The sequence below is a fragment of the Gossypium hirsutum genome, chromosome A11 (assembly GCF_007990345.1).
Source record: "Gossypium hirsutum isolate 1008001.06 chromosome A11, Gossypium_hirsutum_v2.1, whole genome shotgun sequence".
NCBI lineage: Eukaryota > Viridiplantae > Streptophyta > Magnoliopsida > Malvales > Malvaceae > Gossypium > Gossypium hirsutum.
The window spans coordinates 59,466,949-59,490,319 of NC_053434.1; the positions used below are offsets into that span (position 1 = coordinate 59,466,949).

Sequence of the window (23,371 nt, forward strand, 5' to 3'; positions counted from 1 at the left end):
GTTCTTTGCTGTTCCAGCATACATACTTGCTTTTCACTAGAGCTACCTTCATAAACCTGTAGCTCTTTGTTGTCTATGAAGCCTTGCACTAAGGCCTTAAATTCCTCGCAATCTTCACGGAACTCACCGTAGTCCCACGTTCTTTCTTTCGTATTTTTAGAGGTCAACATACCTCTCTTCATCATCTCCTCCCAGATTACCCTCATAGGCATCCTTATCTCATCAACATTTTACTTTTCCCTTTTTCCACCGGCTTCACCAATGGTGTTTACTCCCTGATTGTCATGGTTCGGCAAAGGATTCTCAATATTTGAGGTACTTTCAAATTTCAAAACCCCATTCTTGATCAACCTCTCTACGACTTTCTTAAATCCAGTACAATTCTCGATTAAGTGCCCCGATATTCCATCATGATATTCACATCTGGCATTTGTATCATACCATTTAGGATACGGAGGTTGTAATGGTTTTAAATGGAAAGGGGCTATAGCATGCGCATCATATAGATTTTGATAGAGCTCCCTATACATCACAGGTATAGGCGTAAATTGCATCCTCTCATGCCTAGTGTTGGATTCCTGCTTTTGAAAGCCTTGTTGCCCAACTGTGGCTACTTTGGGCTGGCTAACTATGACTGCTTTTGAATTAAAATCACTTGTATTGTTTACCTCGTTGTCTTTTCTTCTTGGGGCTGATCTTTTGGCTACTTCCCCCTCAATTCTTCCCCCTCTTATGGCATTCTCTATCATCTCTCCTGCCATAACTATGTCCGTAAAATTTTTAGTAGTGCTTCTAATCATATGAGTAATAAATGGGGCTTTTAGAGTATTAATAAATAACATAGTGGTTTCCTTCTCCAATAGTGGTGGTTGAACCTGCATCGCTACCTCTCTCCACATCTGTGCATATTGCCTAAAATTCTCATTAGGCTTCTTCTCCATGTTTTGCAGGGTAATCCTGTCAAGGGTCATGTCTGTTACATGATTGTACTGTTGCATGAAGGCTTGTGCAAGATCCCTCCATGAACTTATTCTAGCACGGCTCAACTGATTATACCATCTGGCTGCCGCTCCTATCAAACTATCCTGAAAAAAATGGATCAACAACTGATCATTGTTTACATACCCCGTCATCCTTCTGCAAAACATTGTGATGTGGGCCTCTGGGCAAGTAGTGCCATTGTACTTTTCAAATTCTGGAATTTTGAATTTGTGAGGTAACACTAGGTTTGCGACCAGACTTAAGTCCTTGGCATCAACCCCATGATTATTACCAGTGCCTTCTAAAGCCTTGAACTTTTCTTCTAACCATCTGCAGTGTTCATCCAATTGCCTTACAGCTTCGGCCTTCAAATCCTCCTTTTCCACCATATCTAGATCAGGAACAAGAGGATTAGTAAGATTGTCACCCATATTAAGCCCTAAACCAACCGGGAAATTCACATGGACACCAGCATCAATTGGCCCATGCTGAGGCCTCACAGTAGTAGATGGCCTTCTAGGAGGTGCCTCAGTTTGCAATGATACATGCGGCGGTGTAAAACTTGGAGAAGGACCCTCATTTTCCTCTTCAGTGATGGCCATAGGAGCCTTTCCTTTATCAGTGGCCTTCAGTAACTGAGCCATTTCGGCCATTATATTCCTCTGAGCTTCCATCATTTGCTCCCTCATCTCATTCTGCATTTTAGCCAACTACTCTTGCAACTGGTCTTGCATATCCTTTTGAAACTGTTCAAACCTTTGACCCATGTTCTTAGTTTTAGTGCGAGTGCCGTAAGGATGTGTGATTTCCAGTTTTTCTTTTCTACCTTTGTAAAGAAACTTTAACTAATTAGGGTCTTTCTATAACTTTGAATGCATATGATATGATGTAATGCAAATGTATGAATGCAACAAAGGCATCAATCTCGATTCAATCTCATTTAGAAAACTTTATTCAGAAAAAGAATGTCTTTACATAAAAATGGATTACAAGTACGCTTTCGCCCTAATGCCTAAAGTTTTAACTCTATCAAATAAAAGGGCTAACTCTCTTCCTATGTCTGACGACGACCCACACATCATACTCAATACATCGGCTCGTACTGCCAAGTCTTGCACATATTCAGCAACCTCTCGAATCTGAGCTATGGCTTCTCCCATGACATGATCCGTTTCTCTAATCTGCCCTCTAGGCTGATGAATCTCTCCCTTTAGATAATCTTCTTGCATCTTGAGTTACTCGATCTGAAGTTTACCTTCCTACAATGCTGCTTCCAAATCTTCAACTTTACTCTTTAGCTCTTTTAACTCGACCGTAGAATCATGGTTGCGATGCCAACAAATAGATCTTCCAAGCCCAGTTATTTTAGACTTCAACCCTTTATTCTCTTCTTCTAATGCCAAATTCCGCGATTGCATCTCCTGAAACTTCTTCTCCCAGTACTCAGCTCTAGCCTTTCCTTCTTGGACCTCTTTCTGCAACTGATCTGAAGACCCTCCTATTTTCGCTCTTCTCAAGGATACCTGTGCCTTTTTGTAGTGTTCCTTCAAATCATCTCTATCCTCTTCAATTTTCCTCTTTTCCTTTCTTTCTTTCTCGACCTCCATCTTCTGGACATCGATATCTAAACTCAAGTACATCTTTTCTTGTTCGAGCTTTGCTATCCTTTTCTCAAGCTCCAAAATTTTCCTATCAAATTCTTGCTTCATAATTTCTAACTCCAAGGGTATCACTTGCAGATATTCCTCCATCGGTCGAGTTTTGGCTCAGGAATATTATCATTGATCCTTCTACCTCTCTATTCAACATATTCTGGAGTCGTAGTAGGGCCAATAGCTACTCCTTTCAACCGACACGTGTTGTTCCAAGCGCTAGAGATCTCACCAACCCTTTTTTTGTAATCGGCTCCTCTATATGCGAACTCACTTTGAGTTAGCCCATGAGTTGCTGGCACGAACTGCCTCAAACCGAATTATCTTAACACGAGCAATGGGGCATAACCAATGGCACCCCAAATTCCCAATAAAAGGACCCAATCGAAACTGCCGCAACGGTAAAAAATCTCACCAGGAATCATCTACGGAGCTCTCCACTCAACATCTTTCGACTGCAGATTTTGAAGTAGTGCCATCCAATTCTCCTCTAGAACATCAACTCTCCTAGTTGAAGCGACTATGTCCTTCAGCGGTGAGTAATCCTCGAAGAAAACCCGACAAACCGAAAATGACTATAGAACCAAGCTAGAAGCAATTGTGCACAACCAACAAACCTGCCTGCACCAGCTTTCCTACATGTGCCTAAGGACCTGAATGTCTTTGCCAAAATTGTAGGGATAGAGATGACCCTCTTACTGAGTCTATGGAAAAGATCTGTGGTTGCCTCATCCATATATCCCAAAGCCCTAGGGAACACCATCAATCCGTACAAACTTAAGGCAAAAACATCTACCCTCTTTGCTTCATCAGGGTGTGTCAAAATCAGACCCTTCAAAGCATCCCATGAAATGCACTTGCACTCGCCCTTCTCTTTAATTCTGGCAGTAATCCACTGCTCGCTCATTCCTGTAATAGCCATCAATTTCTTGCAAAAGATAGGGACATTAACAGCTTGAGAATAAATTCTATCAACCTGGAACCTGGGACAACGTAACAAGGCAGTGTACTCCTCTACGGTAAGCACCAAGTCTACCTCTCCGAAAGTAAAGCAACTGTACACTGGATTCCAAAACTGAGCGAGGGCTCGGAACAAGTGCTCATCTATTTGAACATCGAGCAAGTAAGGTAAGTCTCCGTAATTACCGTAGAATAATTGTTTAGTCTCGTTGCCCCATTGATCCCAAATCTCCTTAAGCTCTTGGAGATTCTTCTGCGTAACACTGATGCGAGTATATCCTGACAGCTCCGACATATATCCCGCAGCTATACTATCTCCCTTTTCTAACTGAGTTTGCTCAGACCATCTATGGACGTTGGCGTTGCCCTCCACTCTATCAAGAAGTCCGTTCTCCATAATAAAACTCTCTAATTTAGACACTGACCGTGAATCGATACCTTTGTAAATGCAAAATGTCATGCAAACGAAAGAAAAGAAATAGTCAGTATCACATGATATCAATAAATCTCAACAATAATTTATAAGGGTAATATCTAAAGTTTAACTCTAACTAAGTTGGGCTCTTACGGTTTTTTCTATATGAGGTTGGTTCTAAAGTTTGAGGTACCTGAACCAGCAGTTCCTCGATCCTCACCCATTATAGGCCCATTTGAATCGAGTTCAGTTCAGGGGAATACATTTCCCTATGGCTACACGGAGATGAAAATCTCACGAAACCATAGGTACGGATGTATCCCGAAAGTGATCCACTATCCTGCACGGAGGCGAAAACCTCACGAAGGCGTAGCTTCTCACTCCCACTTAAGGGTGTGACCACAACGGTCATGCAAATGCAATGCGTATTAGAATATAGCAACACATGCAATAATACAAACACATGTAATGCAAAGAGGATTAAATCTTAAAATTTTTTAAATTTCCGACATTAAGACAAGAGATAATCAATTACATGGCTTGACTCTCTTAAACGTCCCCAGTGGAGTCGCCAAGCTGTCGAAACCATTTTTAAATCGAGTTTTAGGAAATGGGAATCGACTTTAAGAAAAACGAAAACGGGAGTCGCCACCAACCTTTTTAGGTGTGATTGGATCACCTTTAAAACATTTTGTTTTAAAATCATTAGTTTTGGTCTACGAAATAAAAAGAACGGGTTCGGGAGTCAGTTACGTACGAGGAAGGATTAACACCCTCGTATCGCCCAATAATTGGTACCTAATTAATTATCAAATGTCTTTAAGGTCGGAAATTAGAAATTTCAAGATGCAATCCTCTTTTAATATTTTTGATTTTTTTTTTGAAAATTAGGGTTCATTTATATCAAATAAATAAAAATATTTCTTTCAATAAGTTAGGACACCATATTTTAGGATATTTGGCTCTAAGTTAGCCTTTTTGAAAATTCCTATCTCGAAACGACAAAACGCCACATCCAATAAGTTAGGACACAACGCTTTGAAATTCCAAGATAGTTGCTTGTATCTTGAAAATTTTAAAAGTTTAGAAGGGTATTTGACTATTCGAACTCAACGAGAAAAATTGCAACCCAATAAGTTAGGGCACTATTTTTCCCGAAGTTTCCAAACACCAAGCATTGCCTTTTTATTCTTTTTGAAAACTTTAGAGTCTCATTTTTAAAGATGATGTGTGGAGAATTGTACTACATTGTAAATCATAATAATATATTATTGTACTAGGTAGATAAAAAAATGAATACTACGATAAAAAGAATAATACATACGAAGCAAAAAAAACGATAAAAAGAATAATACATACGAAGCAAAAAAAATGCAAACAAAGATATATGTATAGCATGTATTGAAAATGAATAAACAAAGTATATAAACATACGAAATAATATTTAAATGATGCATGATATAAAAAAAATAAATCAAATAATGTATGATATACAAATAGAAGAAATATAGTGTCAATCTGCATATAATTATAATAAAAATAAACTTAACACAAACATGATACATACAATATAAAACATATAGAAGAACTAATATAAAAAAAATAGTAATTGATTGCTAACAAAATATACATACAATTAAAAACAAGACATTTCATAACCATTTTAAAATAGTATTTAATAGATAATATAATAACAAGAATAAAAGAATAATAATTATATGATAATATATTGGTTTAGGAGTATGTAAGAGATTTCATAATATAACAATATTAGTTTAAAATGAAATAATACATAGAAAATAAATAATTAATTAATACAAATATGTATATAGTGTGGGTTAAAAATATGATTTAATAATAATAATTTACATTTTTTAAAATAATATATATAATGTAATCATAAATAATATAATTGGCGATACATGATATACTTAACATATATATGTGACACCCCTAATTTGACCCTAGTCGGAAAGTGGTTTCGGGACCACAAAACTGAGTCACAAAAATAATTAATTGTTATATTTTATGCTTATTATTTATGAATAAGTATGTGTGAAAATTTCATGCTTTAAATTTTGTCATTTGGATGTGAAATAAATAAAAAGGGGCTTATGTGAAAAATCTTGAAAATGTCATAGGTTAATTGGAAGTGGCTAAAAATTGCATGGTTTGAAGCATGAGGGACTTGCATGTCAAACATTCCTTTTTCTTGGTAGTGGACGGCAAGGATGGGCATGAATGACACATTTTGGCATTTTGTGCTTTGTATGTTAGTAAATAATGTTAATAATATATTTGTTTATATTAAAGAAAGTGGTTTCATAAAATAGAAATAATAAAAGTTAATGAAATAAATGAATAAAACATGTTTGAGGTGAAAATAACAAGGCCATTTCTTCTTCTTCTTGCCGTGAGTTGAGAAAGAAAATAGAAACCTTTGAGCTTAGGGCATTCGGCAAAAGAAGGCTTCAAATAAGGTAAGGTTCATGTTATTTTCTTTGAAAAGTTGTGAATTTTGGTTGGTTTTGAAGCTTGCAACAAGACCCATGTGAAAATTTTTGTGTTCATGAAGCATGTAGCAATCGGTCATGAGCTTAATGGGGTATATTTTGTATGTTTGATGATTTTGGAAGGATAATTGATTCTAGTTGAGTATGAACAAACTAAATGTGCTTGATGGCTCAAATGAGCTTGGAAAGTTGGCCAATGTTGTTTAAGTTCATGAATTAGGGCATAATTTCATTCGGCCATGGAAATTGAGCATGGAAAAAAAAATCTGGTGTGGGATATATGAAGCTGAAAATTTAGTTTGAAGTGTGGTAATTGTGTTAAAGATGAACATTAAACCTTTATGTTTTATGGTCTTGTAAGTTAGGTGTAAAACCCATGGCCTTTTTATGCTTGGCATGGAATTAGTGGTTAAATGAGTTATGAACCTATTATAATTTGAAATTTTTATGGTTTTATGGAGAAGGGGGCATTCAGAAATAGAGGTTAAATTATAATAACCTCACCTTAGTGAATTGAAGTAAAATTTGACTTTTTATAGGATTAAATTACCAATGACCGAATGTGATGAAATTGTCAAGAAATAAATTTGATTAAATGAGATTTTGGTTAATGGTGGGTGTATAGAATAATTGAATGCTAATTTGATTAACTCTCTAATGGTTAAATGTGTTAAACCTTAAAGCATGATTTAGTTTAACCAAGGGAGAACTTGTATATTTGTAGGAGGGCATGTTTGAACGTGTATTGCTAATTGATTTTGAAGGTTCGGCTTTATGCCTTGATAGTTGGTTTTGAAGTATATGATGTCTTGGTAGAAATATATGTGCATTCGGTTACTTTCATAACATGCATTTAAAGTGTCCTTTGGATGCAATTGCTTATGCACTTGAGGGTATATGAGTTAATTTTCTTTATGGCAAATTTGGATAAGAAGCTAACTAATAATATGCTAAGGTAGTCATGTGGATAATCGGCTTTGTGAATATTATTAAAGGTGTAATTAGTTATATGCATAGGTCATCGGTAAAATTGACCACATAACTAGTATATGTATATAAGGCGACATGGTGATACCTAGGTAAATGTATTTGGGATGGTTTTTATGAAATACCGAATGTGTGCAGATGTATCGAGGTGTTGCGTTATGTATGAGTTTCATTGAGAAGATTTACCTTGTTGTTTTTAATGATATAACAAGGTGATTAAAATAGTTTAAATTTTGTTAGTTAAACTCAAGAGCATAGAGGGGCAATTTTGGATAAAGAGAAAGTAAACGAATAGCCGTGGATATCTAGTCGTCGACCACTTCCGAGGTAAGTTTTAAGTGATTAAACGTTGAGTAAATTCAATTATAATAGGACATGATGAGTTGATTTAATAAGATATGATGTGGCCATGATATGTTCTAAGCTCAAATGGTAAGTTCTTAAGTGTTTGAGCTTTGGAATTTAAGGGTAATTTGAAATAGTCTGCTTAGGACAGCAGCAGTAACGTGACTTTTGAAAATCACCATAAATTTATGGACTTGAATTAGAGGCTGAATCAGACATTAAATTAAATCTTAATGAGTCTAGTTTCTTATAAAAGAAACCGTGTAAGCAAAGGAATTTCCGATAATGAGATACTTAAAGTTGTGTGAGACAGCGCAGAATGACACTGTAATCCTCTGTTCTGTTTTTAGAAAATCATTATAAATTGTACAAATATTTTTAAAAGACAAAATTTATATTCTAGATGCCTTAGTAAATCTAGTTTCAAATGAAATAAACTAGAACATATTTTGAATTTTTTACAATGAGAAATTTGATTCGTAGTGTAGAGTGGTCAACATAGTCAAACAGTGAAATAGTGGAAACTTTAAGAAAAATCTGGCATTGATTGGCCAAACCAAAAATTCTGAAAATTTGTTGGATAAAATATGTATGAGTTTATTTTCAGGGAAAATTAGCAGCATTTCATTTGGAGTTTTGTAGCTCCATTTACGAATAATTTAATGACTGTTGCTCAGGAAAAACAGCTTGTGCTGAATTTGTGATTATGTTGTAAACCTTAATAAAACTATTTGAGTTGCTTATAAGCTATCGATTAAATATTGGTAATCAAAGTACCAAATCCGTATTAAAGTGAAGCTATAAGCCGTAAATGACTAGTATACCTAGTCAATTTTGTTATGATGAAATTGATGTACAAGGTGTGTATATGTGATAAGGCCTAATGGCCGATGTGATGAATGTGAAAGTGTATATATGTGATAAGGCCGAATGGCCAATGTGATGAATGTGAAAGTGTATATATGTGATAAGGCCGAGTGGCCAACGTGATGAATGTGAAAGTGTATATATGTGATAAGGTCGAATGGCCAATGTGATGAATGTGAAAGTGTATATATGAGATAAGACCTAATGGCTGATGTGATGGATGTGAAGGTGTATATATGTGATAAGGCCGAATGGCCAATGTGATGGATGTGAAAGTGTATAAATGTGATAAGTCCCGAAGGGCATTTGTGTCAGTACTATATCCAGGTTAAAACCCCGCAGGCTTTATGCGAGAATATTATCCTGATTAATGTCCGTAGGCTTCGTGCTCGTACTATATCCGAGCTTTAAAGACCCGACGGCTAAATGCTAGGATTCAAGTAAGACTTTGATATTGAGTATCTGCAATAAGTTACCACCAAATAAGTATTATGTATTTAAGATGTTCAGGTGCGTATTACTTACTCATCGGTGGAGTGATTTCGAGGTGAATTATCAGTATTAAAGAGGTAGGTAAATGTGATTAATATTATAACTCCAAATATGAGAATGATCTAATTGGTAATGGTATGCTTGTATAATAAAGTATGTGATGAAATATTCTTATGTATTAGTGCATATTCTGCCCCAAAGCCTTATGATTTGAGTATGGGTTGGGTTCAGCTAGATGTGCCAGTACTAGGTAAGGATTATGTTTTGTAAGCTTACGTATATGTGTTATGGAATATGTTTGGTTCTTTATGTGCCTACGGTAATTTAGTACTTGTCATGTTGAAATACTTAAAAATATGGATGTGATTATGAACAAGTGGAAAGGATTATTGAAAGTTGAAAATTGATGAAGAATGTGCTTTGGAAATATTTGACCATCTAGGTCATTATTATTCGAAAGTATATATGTGACAGCCAAGTGATGCGTTTATTGATATTATAGTTCGAGATGAAGCTCTAGATTAACTTCATCGAATAGTTGAAATGAATGACCAATGATAGTGAATGAGAACACTTTGTTTTGCTTAAAACTTACTAAGCTTACAAAAGCTTACTCTGTTCGATCATGTTTTGGTTTATAGGTTGTGGATTCTGACTACCAGTTCGGGGATTATCAGCACTTCGTCACACTATCTACCATTACGGCAACTATGTAATTAGACTTAGCTTATGGCATGTATAGGATAGACAATATAGTAGAATGATATTTTGACTATTGTATATAAGCCATATGAAAATGGCATCTTTTGAATGTTTACTTATAGAAGTTTACCCTGGCTGTGTTTAGTGTTTATCCAAATGAATGATCCAAAAAAAAAAGTTTTACCGTTTTGTCATGAGTTACAAGTCCGGTAATGCCCCTTACTTATTCCGGCGATGGTTACGGGATAGGGGTGTTACATTTTATTGGTATCAGAGCTACGGTTTAGTCGATTCTAGGACTAACGTAGCACGTGTGAGTCTAGCTATACATGCCATAAAGTGATAAAATGATAGTGTGATGGTTTCTGGTAGTTAAAAAGTGTTTTTTCGTATAATAATAAATTTTGATCCTGAACAGGCTGTGGCAGATGGTATTGAGGGCATTGGAACATGCTTATGATGTGTCAAAATTGAGAAAAGAGTGAATTAGGAATATGATATGCTATGTGAAATGTAATTGTTGATTTTGCTATGTGCCTTTTTCGAATGATGCAATGAATTTTATGATATGCATATATCATGTGCGAACTAGAAGTATAAGCCCTAAGGTATGTGATAAATTTAGTAAGTTTTGAGTAATTAAGTTTAGTATAAAAGTTAGAATGGAATGTTATAAAGGTATGATATATGAACCATGGCCCATTGATCTTACTTTACTCAAATTTGTTTACGAGATAGTTGTATATAAAGCATGTATCCGAATGACCATTAGAAAATAAACTGTGAGAATTAGGTGGATATGTGATCTTTGTATATATAGATCGAATATCAAATGAAAGTTATACATTATGTACTTGTATACGAATAAAGCAAATGAAATGCCAATGTGATAAATTAGTGAAATGTATACTTGATGGATAAATATGCATAAAAGTTCAGTATGTTATATCCGGGCTAAGTCCCGAAGAGCATTCGTGCAGGTGATATATCTGGACTAGGCCCCGAAGAGCATTCGTGCTGGTGATGTATCCGGGCTAAGTCCCGAAGAGCATTCGTGCTGGTGATATATCCGGGCTAAGTCCCGAAGAGCATTCGTGCTGGTGATGTATCCGGGCTAAGTCCCGAAGAGCATTCGTGCTGGTGATATATCCGGGCTAAGTCCCAAAGAGCATTCGTGCTGGTGATGTATCCGGGCTAAGCCCCGAAGGCATTCGTGCTTGGACAAAATCCGGATTTGAGGTTCGAAGGCCTTTGTGCTGAAATTATTTATGGGTTAAAGTTCTGCAGGTCTTGTACTGGTGATTGTATTTGGGTCTTCGGGCCTAGCAGGCTTAATGCCAGTGATTTGAGCCAAGTTTAATGTTCTTCATTATATGAATTCAAAGTTAAATGAAAAGATATGTTTAAAAGTGTACATACTTGATGTTTATAGACTTGGTTAAGTCATTTCAATGTGTGACAACAAATGAATAGGGGCACTATGTATGCAAATGATTAGAGGCACTGAGAGTGCGAGTTCTTCAACCGAGCACTATGTGTGTGAGATCGGTCAGTAGACATTAAGTGAGTAAAACGAGATTAATGTAAGACCTCGTAGGGAACGAAGGCATTGAGTTAAGATGGTGGATATGTTGTTAAGAAATGAATTCATGTTATAAATGTGTTACGGATTTAGTCTATGGGATGCTTGGTATATGAATTGCTAAATGACCCAAATTTTTGTTAATCATGTTCAAGAAATTATTTCGATTAAGTTCAACATTTGGAAGTCTATAAGAATTTTTGATGAATGCTGATAATTTTGGATATATGGGTTATGTACTAAAATAAATCCCATGCCGGTATACTATATGAGGATTTATGCCTAATCGACTGTATACGGATAGCGTTAACGGTGATTGAATGTGCTGAACGAATTAAATGTTCAGGTATGTAGAAGTTGATTTTCCGTCGGAAACAGGTTAAGTTGAATATTGAGATATGATGGAGTTATAAAGGATATTTATTGAGATGTTTGAGTATATGTGTATTTTCGGTCAGGTTACAGCTTATACATGAATAAAAATGTGAGTTACGAATATGTGGGTTGATGATATGAATTATACATGTTAATATGTGATTTATATGTGTTTGAAATGCATTTGTGAATTAAATTAAGTGATTATTGCTTATGAAATCAAGGAAATGAGATATATGTACATACTTGTAGAAATGTTTATGTATTTGTTTTAAGATAAGAAAATGATTTTATAGACCGATGCGAAATCAATAATGAATTACAATTGCTATCAATGAGCTAATGTCTTTGTGGATATAATTCAATAAGAGAACGTTATCCTAACCTATGCATCGGTGGAAATTTTCGGGGACGAAAATCCCTAAAGGGGGGGAGAGTTGTGACACCCTTAATTTGACCCTAGTCGGAAAGTGGTTTCGGGACCACAAAACCGAGTCACAAAAATAATTAATTGTTATATTTTATGCTTATTATTTATGAATAAGTATGTGTGAAAATTTCATGCTTTAAATTTTGTCATTTGGATGTGAAATAAATAAAAAGGGGCTTATGTGAAAAATCTTGAAAATGTCATAGGTTAATTGGAAGTGGCTAAAAATTACATGGTTTGAAGCATGAGGGACTTGCATGTCAAACATTCCTTTTTCTTGGTAGTGGACGGCAAGGATGGGCATGAATGACACATTTTGGCATTTTGTGCTTTGTATGTTAGTAAATAATGTTAATAATATATTTGTTTATATTAAAGAAAGTGGTTTCATAAAATAGAAATAATAAAAGTTAATGAAATAAATGAATAAAACATGTTTGAGGTGAAAATAACAAGGCCATTTCTTCTTCTTCTTGCCGTGAGTTGAGAAAGAAAATAGAAACCTTTGAGCTTAGGGCATTCGGCAAAAGAAGGCTTCAAATAAGGTAAGGTTCATGTTATTTTCTTTGAAAAGTTGTGAATTTTGGTTGGTTTTGAAGCTTGCAACAAGACCCATGTGAAAATTTTTGTGTTCATGAAGCATGTAGCAATCGGTCATGAGCTTAATGGGGTATATTTTGTATGTTTGATGATTTTGGAAGGATAATTGATTCTAGTTGAGTATGAACAAACTAAATGTGCTTGATGGCTCAAATGAGCTTGGAAAGTTGGCCAATGTTGTTTAAGTTCATGAATTAGGGCATAATTTCATTCGGCCATGGAAATTGAGCATGGAAAAAAAATCTGGTGTGGGATATATGAAGCTGAAAATTTAGTTTGAAGTGTGGTAATTGTGTTAAAGATGAACATTAAACCTTTATGTTTTATGGTCTTGTAAGTTAGGTGTAAAACCCATGGCCTTTTTATGCTTGGCATGGAATTAGTGGTTAAATGAGTTATGGACCTATTATAATTTGAAATTTTTATGGTTTTATGGAGAAGGGGGCATTCAGAAATAGAGGTTAAATTATAATAACCTCACCTTAGTGAATTGAAGTAAAATTTGACTTTTTATAGGATTAAATTACCAATGACCGAATGTGATGAAATTGTCAAGAAATAAATTTGATTAAATGAGATTTTGGTTAATGGTGGGTGTATAGAATAATTGAATGCTAATTTGATTAACTCTCTAATGGTTAAATGTGTTAAACCTTAAAGCATGATTTAGTTTAACCAAGGGAGAACTTGTATATTTGTAGGAGGGCATGTTTGAACGTGTATTGATAATTGATTTTGAAGGTTCGGCTTTATGCCTTGATAGTTGGTTTTGAAGTATATGATGTCTTGGTATAAATATATGTGCATTCGGTTACTTTCATAACATGCATTTAAAGTGTCCTTTGGATGCAATTGCTTATGCACTTGAGGGTATATGAGTTAATTTTCTTTATGGCAAATTTGGATAAGAAGCTAACTAATAATATGCTAAGGTAGTCATGTGGATAATCGGCTTTGTGAATATTATTAAAGGTGTAATTAGTTATATGCATAGGTCATCGGTAAAATTGACCACATAACTAGTATATGTATATAAGGCGACATGGTGATACCTAGGTAAATGTATTTGGGATGGTTTTTATGAAATACCGAATGTGTGCAGATGGATCGAGGTGTTGCCTTATGTATGAGTTTCATTGAGAAGATTTACCTTGTTGTTTTTAATGATATAACAAGGTGATTAAAATAGTTTAAATTTTGTTAGTTAAACTCAAGAGCATAGAGGGGCAGTTTTGGATAAAGAGAAAGTAAACGAATAGCCGTGGATATCTAGTCGTCGACCACTTCCGAGGTAAGTTTTAAGTGATTAAACGTTGAGTAAATTCAATTATAATAGGACATGATGAGTTGATTTAATAAGATATGATGTGGCCATGATATGTTCTAAGCTCAAATCGTAAGTTCTTAAGTGTTTGAGCTTGGGAATTTAAGGGTAATTTGAAATAGTCTGCTTAGGACAGCAGCAGTAACGTGACTTTAGAAAATCACCATAAATTTATGGACTTGAATTAGAGGCTGAATGAGACATGAAATTAAATCTTAATGAGTCCAGTTTCTTATAAAAGAAACCGTGTAAGCAAAGGAATTTCCGATAATGAGATACTTAAAGTTGTGTGAGACAGCGCAGAATGACACTGTAATCCTCTGTTCTATTTTTAGAAAATCATTATAAATTGTACAAAAATTTTTAAAAGACAAAATTTATATTCTAGATGCCTTAGTGAGTTTAGTTTCAAATGAAATAAACTAGAACATATTTTGAATTTTGTACAATGAGAAATTTGATTCCTAGTGCAGAGTGGTCAGCATAGTCAAACAGTGAAATAGTGGAAACTTTAAGAAAAATCTGGCATTGATTGGCCAAACCAAAAATTCTGAAAATTTGTTGGATAAAATATGTATGTGTCTATTTTCAGGGAAAATTAACGGCACTTCATTTGGAGTTTCTTAGCTCCATTTACGAATAATTTAATGACTGTTGCTCAGGAAAAACAGCTTGTGCTGAATTTGTGATTATGTTGTAAACCTTAATAAAACTATTTGAGTTACTTATAAGCTATCGATTAAATATTGGTAATCAAAGTACCAAATCCATATTAAAGTGAAGCTATAAGCCGTAAATGACTAGTATACCTAGTCAATTTTGTTATGATGAAATTGATGTACAAGGTGTGTATATGTGATAAGGTCTAATGGCTGATGTGATGAATGTGAAAGTGTATATATGTGATAAGGCCGAATGGTCAATGTGATGAATGTGAAAGTGTATATATGTGATAAGGCCGAGTGGCCAACGTGATGAATGTGAAAGTGTATATATGTGATAAGGCCGAATGGCCAATGTGATGAATGTGAAAGTGTATATATGAGATAAGACCTAATGGCCGATGTGATGGATGTGAATGTGTATATATGTGATAAGGCCGAATGGCCAATGTGATGGATGTGAAAGTGTATAAATGAGATAAGTCCCGAAGGGCATTTGTGTCAGTACTATATCCGGGTTAAAACCCCGCAGGCTTTATGCGAGAATATTATCCTGATTAATGTCCGTAGGCTTCGTGCTCGTACTATATCCGAGCTTTAAAGACCCGACGGCTAAATGCTAGGATTCAAGTAAGACTTTGATATTGAGTATCTGCAATAAGTTACCACCAAATAAGTATTATGTATTTAAGATGTTCAGGTACGTATTACTTACTCATCGGTGGAGTGATTTCGAGGTGAATTATCAGTATCAAAGAGGTAGGTAAATGTGATTAATATTATAACTCCAAATATGAGAATGATCTAATTGGTAATGGTATGCTTATATAATGAAGTATGTGATGAAATATTCTTATGTATTAGTACATATTCTGCCCAAAAGCCTTATGATTTGAGTATGGGTTGGGTTCAGCTAGATGTGCCAGTACAAGGTAAGGATTATGTTTTGTAAGCTTACATATATGTGATAAGGAATATGTTTGGTTCTTTATGTGCCTACGGTAATTTAGTACTTGTCATGTTGAAATACTTAAAAATATGGATGTGATTATGAACAAGTGGAAAGGATTATTGAAAGTTGAAAATTGATGAAGAATGTGCTGTGGAAATATTTGACCATCTAGGTCATTATTATTCGAAAGTATATATGTGACAGCCAAGTGATGCGTTTATTGATATTATAGTTCGAGATGAAGCTCTAGATTAACTTCATCGAATAGTTGAAATGAATGACCAATGATAGTGAATGAGAACACTTTGTTTTGCTTAAAACTTACTAAGCTTACAAAAGCTTACTCTGTTCGATCATGTTTTGGTTTATAGGTTGTGGATTCTGACTACCAGTTCGGGGATCATCAGCACTTCGTCACACTATCTACCATTACGGCAACTATGTAATTAGACTTAGCTTATGGCATGTATAGGATAGACAATATAGTAGAATGATATTTTGACTATTGTATATAGCCATATGAAAATGGCATCTTTTGAATGTTTACTTATAGAAGTTTACATTTTATCCCTGGCTGTGTTTAGTGTTTATCCAAATGAATGATCCAAAAAAAAAAGTTTTACCGTTCTGTCATGAGTTACAAGTCCGGTAATGCCCCTTACTTATTCCGGCGATGGTTACGGGATAGGGGTGTTACAATATATATAAAAAAAATAAAAAATATTATATAATAAAATGTAATATAAATATATAAGAAATATAATAGATATAATATAAAATAACATGTAAAACAATATATATATTTATATATATATAATTAATAAATATATAATATATGTGAAAATATAATAATATATAAAAACAATAATAATTTGAGGAAAATAATATATAATAGTAATATATATAAAAATAACACTTTTAATAATTTTAATGTATAAAAGTAAAATTAAAATAAATCAAATATTAATATAAAAATATATAGAAATAAAAAAATTAGGACTAAATTTAAAGTTTTGTAAAATTACGGGGCAAATTTACAAAGCTAAAACTGAATTAAGGCCCGATTTGAAACACCTGCAAAATCAAAAGGGGTCAATGGGCAAATAGCCCTATTCCTAAAACGTCACCGTTTCCCCTAATACGATTGTAAATCATTGGGAGGGTCAAATTGAAATAGAATTAAAATATTAATACCAAATTAAAAAAATAAATAAAATGAAATTAAAAGTATAAAAATTGCGAGAGGACCAATTGGGCGATTAACGCAATTCTCAAAAATGCGCGGATCCTCCCCAGGTAATCGGGTCAATGCAAGGATCCTATAGTTGTAAAACGACACCGTTTTAAATAAACTATATAAGTCAAACTTCGCCCCTAAAAAACATTTTAACATCCGTTTTTAAGGAAAAAAAAGAAAAAATCCTCTGGAAGAGGATTCGGGGCCGATCCCGGAGCTGTTGAGCCTCCGTCAGGGGTCTCCTCATGCGCTCACGCGCCGTCCTGTACGGTGGTCTGAGGGTTAAAATCCTCGTCCTTCCACAGGTAATCTCTTCCCCTTTTTAAAAGTTACTATTTTTTGCTAAAATGATGTACATACATGCATATGTTCTAAAATAAATAAAAAACACACAGTTAAATCACCTTTTCTTTGAAACTGCTTGTATTCACTTTTATTTCTGTATGCGTAATCATTACAAGGGTTACAAAGGCTTTTTATAGCCTACTGATTTGTTACATAAGGAAAGAAATCTCTGATTTCTTGTCTATTGTATCTTTGGCCATTATCTGCTAAGTTTCCTTTTCGTTTTGCAGGTACCCCGACAATCTCGGCGTTAACGGTGGTACCAAAACCAGAAGGGAGACCTGAGATCGCGGTGCTGAACGGTCGCAAGGGGGACGAACGCATTGATGGCGCGTCAATGCATTGATGGCCACGATCTGGGGAGTTGAACTGATGCTCCCCGAAGTTTCCAGAAGCTGTTGCGGCGTTGTAGGGAGAGAGAGCTAGGATTAAAAACCCTAGCTGATGGTGTTAGGTTCTGGGCCTTTGAGAGCGTGGGTCAATTGGGTTTAGTTTAGGTCTAGGTCTGTAACGGTTATTGGGTTGTAACTGGGTTTAGGTTTATTTAATTTTTGGGCCTACGGGTTAGTGGGCCATGGTATTTGGGTCCTGTAAAGGTTTAAATGGACTGTTTAATAAACATTTATTTAATTTTGGTTTTGGGTTTCAAGGCCCGGTCAATTTTGGGTTATTACACTTATTTTAATACTTAATTAAAATTTTTACTATGTTCAAATTGAAAAAAAAATATAGATTTAATAGCTTTTATGTTAATTTAAAATGAGTCTATATTAAAAATATTAATTGTGGACAAATAGTAAGTATCATCATTAGGGGTGAGAAAAAATTCACTTTTATTTTAAAATTTGAGTTAATTGAATTGTGTTATAAGTAATTTTGTTTTTCTTTGAGTCGAGTTAAATTTTATAAATTAAATAATTCGAATAAATTGATTAACAAATTGATGTAAATATCTATTGGGTTGCTAACAATTTTGAAAACATGTAATTTGATCTCTCTAAAAAATACAAATATTCAAAATTTAAAATATTTATAATTTTTTTCAAAATTTTATAAATATATATTCAAAAAATAAAAAATCTAAAAATCTTAAAAATATATGAAATATATGAAATGCTAAATTGTATTTTATAAAAAATCCAAAATGATAAATTTGAGACCTTAAACAAGTAAATTATCAAATAAAATTTATCATACGGATGATCTTGTAATTTTCCCTCTTATTTGTTTTAAAAGAGTTTTCAAATATACATAATATTTATGTTCTTTAACTTAGAATTTAATCATACTATCAACAAGATTTATGATTCGTTTAATTTTTTTAATTTAACTTGAATAAATAAATTCGACTTGAATTGAATTGGATCTCATTTTACAAGACTCATTTTGAAAAAAAATTCAAATTGAATTAGAATGATAAAATATGACTCCTCAATTTGACTAACTCAAAAACTTTTCATTAAATTTGATCGAATATTTTTCACTCGAAGTGGATAATCTCATTGCAAGTGTACTTACATAATTTAATAATTTTTATTTTAATTTAAAAATAATTGAATAGAATGATTTGCTTTAAGTACAAAATTTTTAAAAAGTATATATATAAATGTTTTTATTTAAAAGTATGGTTGAATTTTCAAAATTTATTTGAGTAATGAATTAATCATTAGAAAAATAAAAAATAAATGTATTGCTTAACATTATTCAAAATAAAAAATGAAGCCAACAATCAAAGTCCATATCTAAAACAAATGAAACATTGAGGGCAATCATGAAATGTTCAAAATCAGCTCTACCCTCCGTAACCAAACAAATTTAAAAATATATAAAAAAAAACATAATAAAATCACACTTCTCGTCTTCTTCACTTACTCACCTCACTCTCCCCTCCCCTTGACCCCCCCCCTCCATCTTTCCCTCCCAATTCTATTTCAGGGAGAAAAGAAAAAGAAAATCTTTTATAAGATAGAGCTAAAATGAAGTTTCTCCTCCTCCTCCTACTGTTTCTTCTCCTCCGCATTTCCCATTCCTCCGCCGCACGAGCCGTCTCGGAGTTTCGCGCGCTTCTTGATGCTAAATCCTCCATTACCGATGACCCTCAATCTTATCTATCCAACTGGAATGAAAGTACATCGCTTTGCTCTTTTACCGGTGTCACGTGCGACCATACCGGTCATCACGTGACATCCATCGACCTCACTAACTTCAACTTGTCCGGAACTCTTTCCCCGTCCTTTTCCTACCTCCGTTTTCTCCGAAACTTCTCCGTCGCAGCCAACCAGCTTTCCGGTCCAATCCCGACCGAACTCGCCGCCCTTTCTGCTCTCCGTTATCTCAACCTCTCCAACAATGTTTTCGGCGGTTCTTTCCCTTCCCAACTTTCCCAGCTCAAAAACCTCCGAGTAATCGATTTATATAATAACAACATGACTGGGGACTTGCCGGTTTCCGTTACTGAGCTTCCCAAGTTACGCCACCTGCATTTGGGAGGAAACTTTTTCAGCGGTCAGATCCCGTCAAGTTACGGCCGTTGGGAGCACCTTGAATATCTAGCCGTTTCAGGTAACGAACTTAGCGGTAAAATCCCACCCGAAATTGGTAACTTGACAATGTTACAGCAGTTGTACATTGGCTATTACAATAGTTTTGAAGGTGGTTTGCCCCCTGAAATGGGGAACTTATCAGAACTCGTTCGGTTCGACGCCGCTAACTGCATGTTATCCGGCGAAATACCACCAGAGATCGGCAAGTTACAGAAGCTCGACACTTTGTTTCTCCAAGTCAATGCACTTTCTGGTTCGTTAACTCCCGAGCTGGGAACCTTAAAAAGCTTGAAATCAATGGATTTATCGAACAATATGCTGACTGGAGAGATTCCACAGAGTTTCTCTGAACTCAAAAACTTGACTCTTCTGAATCTTTTCAGAAACAAACTTCACGGGCAGATTCCAGAGTTTATCGGTGAGTTGCCTGACTTGCAGGTTTTACAGTTATGGGAAAATAACTTCACAGGAAGCATTCCTCAGACGTTGGGAAGTAATAGAAAGCTTCAGCTCCTAGACCTTTCGTCAAATAAGCTAACGGGGAATTTGCCGCCGGATATGTGTTCCGGCAACACGTTGCAGACTTTGATTGCTTTGGGGAATTTCTTGTTTGGTCCAATTCCAGAAGCGTTGGGGAAATGCGAGTCGCTCAATCGGATTCGAATGGGGGAAAATTTTCTCAACGGATCAATTCCAAAAGGGCTATTCGAATTACCAAACCTTACTCAAGTTGAATTGCAAAACAACTACTTAACCGGGGAGTTCTCGGTTACCGATTCTCCCATTTCGGTGAATCTTGGGCAAATTAGTTTATCGAACAATCAGCTTTCAGGGGCTTTACCGGCCAGTATCGGTAACTTTTCAGGTGTTCAGAAGCTTCTTCTTGACGGAAACAAGTTTTCGGGTCGAATCCCAGCTGAGATTGGGAAGTTACAACAACTTTCGAAGATGGATTTCAGCCATAACAAGCTTTCAGGTCCGGTGGCTCCTGAAATTAGCAAATGCAAGCTATTAACATTTGTTGATCTTAGTCGAAACGAGCTCTCGGGTGAGATTCCAACTGAGATTACAGGTCTGAGGATATTAAACTACCTCAATCTGTCAAGAAATCATCTTATTGGTACCCTTCCTTCTTCAATAGCTACAATGCAAAGTTTAACTTCAGTTGATTTCTCATACAACAATCTCTCTGGTTTGGTTCCGGGCACTGGTCAGTTTAGTTACTTTAACTACACCTCATTCTTGGGGAATCCTCAACTTTGCGGCCCGTATTTAAGGCCATGCAAGGATGGGGCTAATGGAACTGATCAAACTCATGCTAAAGGTGGACTGTCTGCTTCCTTGAAGCTTTTGCTTGTTATTGGCTTGCTTGTCTGCTCCATCTTGTTTGCAGTCGCAGCTATAATCAAAGCAAGGTCCTTGAAAAAGGCGAGAAAGTCTCGAGCTTGGAAGTTAACTGCTTTTCAGCGCTTGGATTTCACTTGTGATGATGTGTTGGACTGTTTGAAGGAGGATAATATCATCGGAAAAGGAGGTGCTGGGATTGTGTACAAGGGACTTATGCCTAATGGTGATCAGGTTGCGGTGAAAAGGTTACCAGCAATGAGCCGAGGGTCTTCTCATGATCATGGATTCAATGCTGAGATACAGACACTGGGGAGGATTAGGCACAGGCACATCGTGAGACTGTTGGGCTTTTGCTCAAACCATGAGACAAATCTTTTGTTGTATGAATATATGCCTAATGGAAGTTTAGGAGAGGTTCTTCATGGCAAGAAAGGGGGTCATTTGCACTGGGATACGAGGTATAAGATCGCGGTTGAGGCTGCTAAGGGGCTATGCTACCTTCATCATGATTGTTCCCCGTTGATACTCCATCGAGACGTGAAATCAAACAACATCCTCCTTGACTCTGATTATGAAGCACATGTTGCTGATTTTGGCCTTGCTAAATTTCTACAAGATTCGGGCACATCCGAATGTATGTCTGCCATAGCTGGTTCATATGGATACATCGCTCCAGGTATAGTCAAACTCCATAATTAATGAATGTTGATTTTTGCTGTCTCTGTCACTGGTAGTTTTTATTTTCCAGGTCTATTTTGTTTTTATTTATATATTAAGAAAAATGAATTCAAATAACTTGATATTTTTGGAGAAAACAATTTGACATTTGTTCGAATTTGGGTTAGGGTCATTCATTAATACCTACCAATAATTTCCTATGTACTTTGTTTTGACTTTGGGGTTCATGTTAGCATGATTTGTGCTCTGAAAATTGTCTTTTGGGGGAGTTAATAATTTGTTCATTTCAATCAATATTAGCAAGTTTGAATGTACATAAATCTTATTTAAATTTGACCACCTAATTAATTCAACTATGTACCTATTTGAAATGATCCGTTCTCCCTGTAATTTGACTGAGAATTTCATTATCCTGTTTCTGCAGAATATGCGTACACGCTGAAGGTGGATGAGAAGAGTGATGTGTATAGCTTTGGTGTAGTCCTCTTAGAACTTGTCAGTGGTAGAAAACCAGTGGGCGAATTTGGTGATGGTGTGGACATTGTTCAATGGGTTCGAAAAACAACCAATTCAAACAAGGAAGGGGTTCTCAAAATCCTTGACCCTAGACTGTCTTCGGTTCCCCTCCACGAGGTAATGCATGTATTCTACGTTGCGATGCTCTGCGTCGAAGAACAAGCTGTAGAGAGGCCAACAATGAGGGAAGTGGTTCAAATTCTAACAGAGGTTCCTAAACCACCCTGCTCAAAGCAGCAGCAGGGAGACTCCACAATCACTGCTGAGTCCTCACCAATATCACAACCCACAATTCTAGAGTCTCCTAGAGATGCAACAACAAAGGAACCAAAAGACCAACACACTCCACCACCTGATCTTCTTAGCATTTAAAGTGGTTTTTTTTTTTGAGGGATTGGCTTGTGCTCTAAATTTCATGAATTGTGGCAGTTATTACTACTGTGTTCTTTTTCTTTGGGAGGGGGTTTGCTCTAGCTTTAAGGTGATTAACACGTCTGAAGTTTTTTAATTTTTTTCTTTTATATTTTGTACAGTAGCATTGGTGGCGGTATTTTGTTATAAAAAAAAACCTTTTGTACTCATGATCGTACTAGCTTCATCCTTATTCTGCCACTGCTACGCTATTGTTGCATGCATGGCACCAGTGTGACTGTTGAAAGCCCTGCAAAGCTAAAAAGGCTTATCAAAATCAATAATGGTAATAATGGCCTGGAAAAATAGGAATGGATGGGTGGTAGGCACATAAACAAACACAAGGATCGGGTCTCAATTACCGAGACACAGACCATGGCCGATGGAGAGGGAAATGTCGATGGCATTCTGAACTGAGACTGGGGGCATCTGGCAATTCAGGGTCCTTGGAACAA

General features: G+C 35.5%; 2 protein-coding genes across 2 annotated transcripts; one reads left to right on the forward strand and one right to left on the reverse strand.

Moving 5' to 3' along the window:
* Positions 1-230: 230 nt before the first annotated feature.
* On the reverse strand, positions 231-1,682 carry LOC107941882 (uncharacterized). The gene is made up of 2 exons (XM_016875504.1): positions 981-1,682; positions 231-899 (listed from the first exon to the last, which is right to left on the reverse strand). The coding sequence occupies exons 1-2, from the start codon at positions 1,680-1,682 to the stop codon at positions 231-233; spliced, it is 1,371 nt and encodes a 456-aa protein (XP_016730993.1).
* A 17,598-nt stretch (positions 1,683-19,280) lies between these two features.
* LOC107898926 (leucine-rich repeat receptor-like serine/threonine-protein kinase BAM1) lies at positions 19,281-23,082 on the forward strand. The gene is made up of 2 exons (XM_016824500.2): positions 19,281-21,987; positions 22,414-23,082. Exons 1-2 carry the CDS (start codon positions 19,398-19,400, stop codon positions 22,875-22,877), a joined length of 3,054 nt encoding a protein of 1,017 aa, XP_016679989.2. The 5' UTR covers positions 19,281-19,397; the 3' UTR covers positions 22,878-23,082.
* Positions 23,083-23,371: the final 289 nt, after the last annotated feature.

Bases quoted from the DNA above. Each gene is read 5' to 3' on its own strand.
- LOC107898926 (XM_016824500.2), top strand. From the start codon at position 19,398: ATGAAGTTTCTCCTCCTCCTCCTACTGTTTCTTCTCCTCCGCATTTCC. The intron at 21,988-22,413 runs GTATAGTCAAAC...CTGTTTCTGCAG, and splicing joins ATATGGATACATCGCTCCAG to AATATGCGTACACGCTGAAG.
- LOC107941882 (XM_016875504.1), bottom strand. From the start codon at position 1,682: ATGCAGAATGAGATGAGGGAGCAAATGATGGAAGCTCAGAGGAATATA. The intron at 900-980 runs GTAACAGACATG...CAATATGCACAG, and splicing joins TCATGCAACAGTACAATCAT to ATGTGGAGAGAGGTAGCGAT.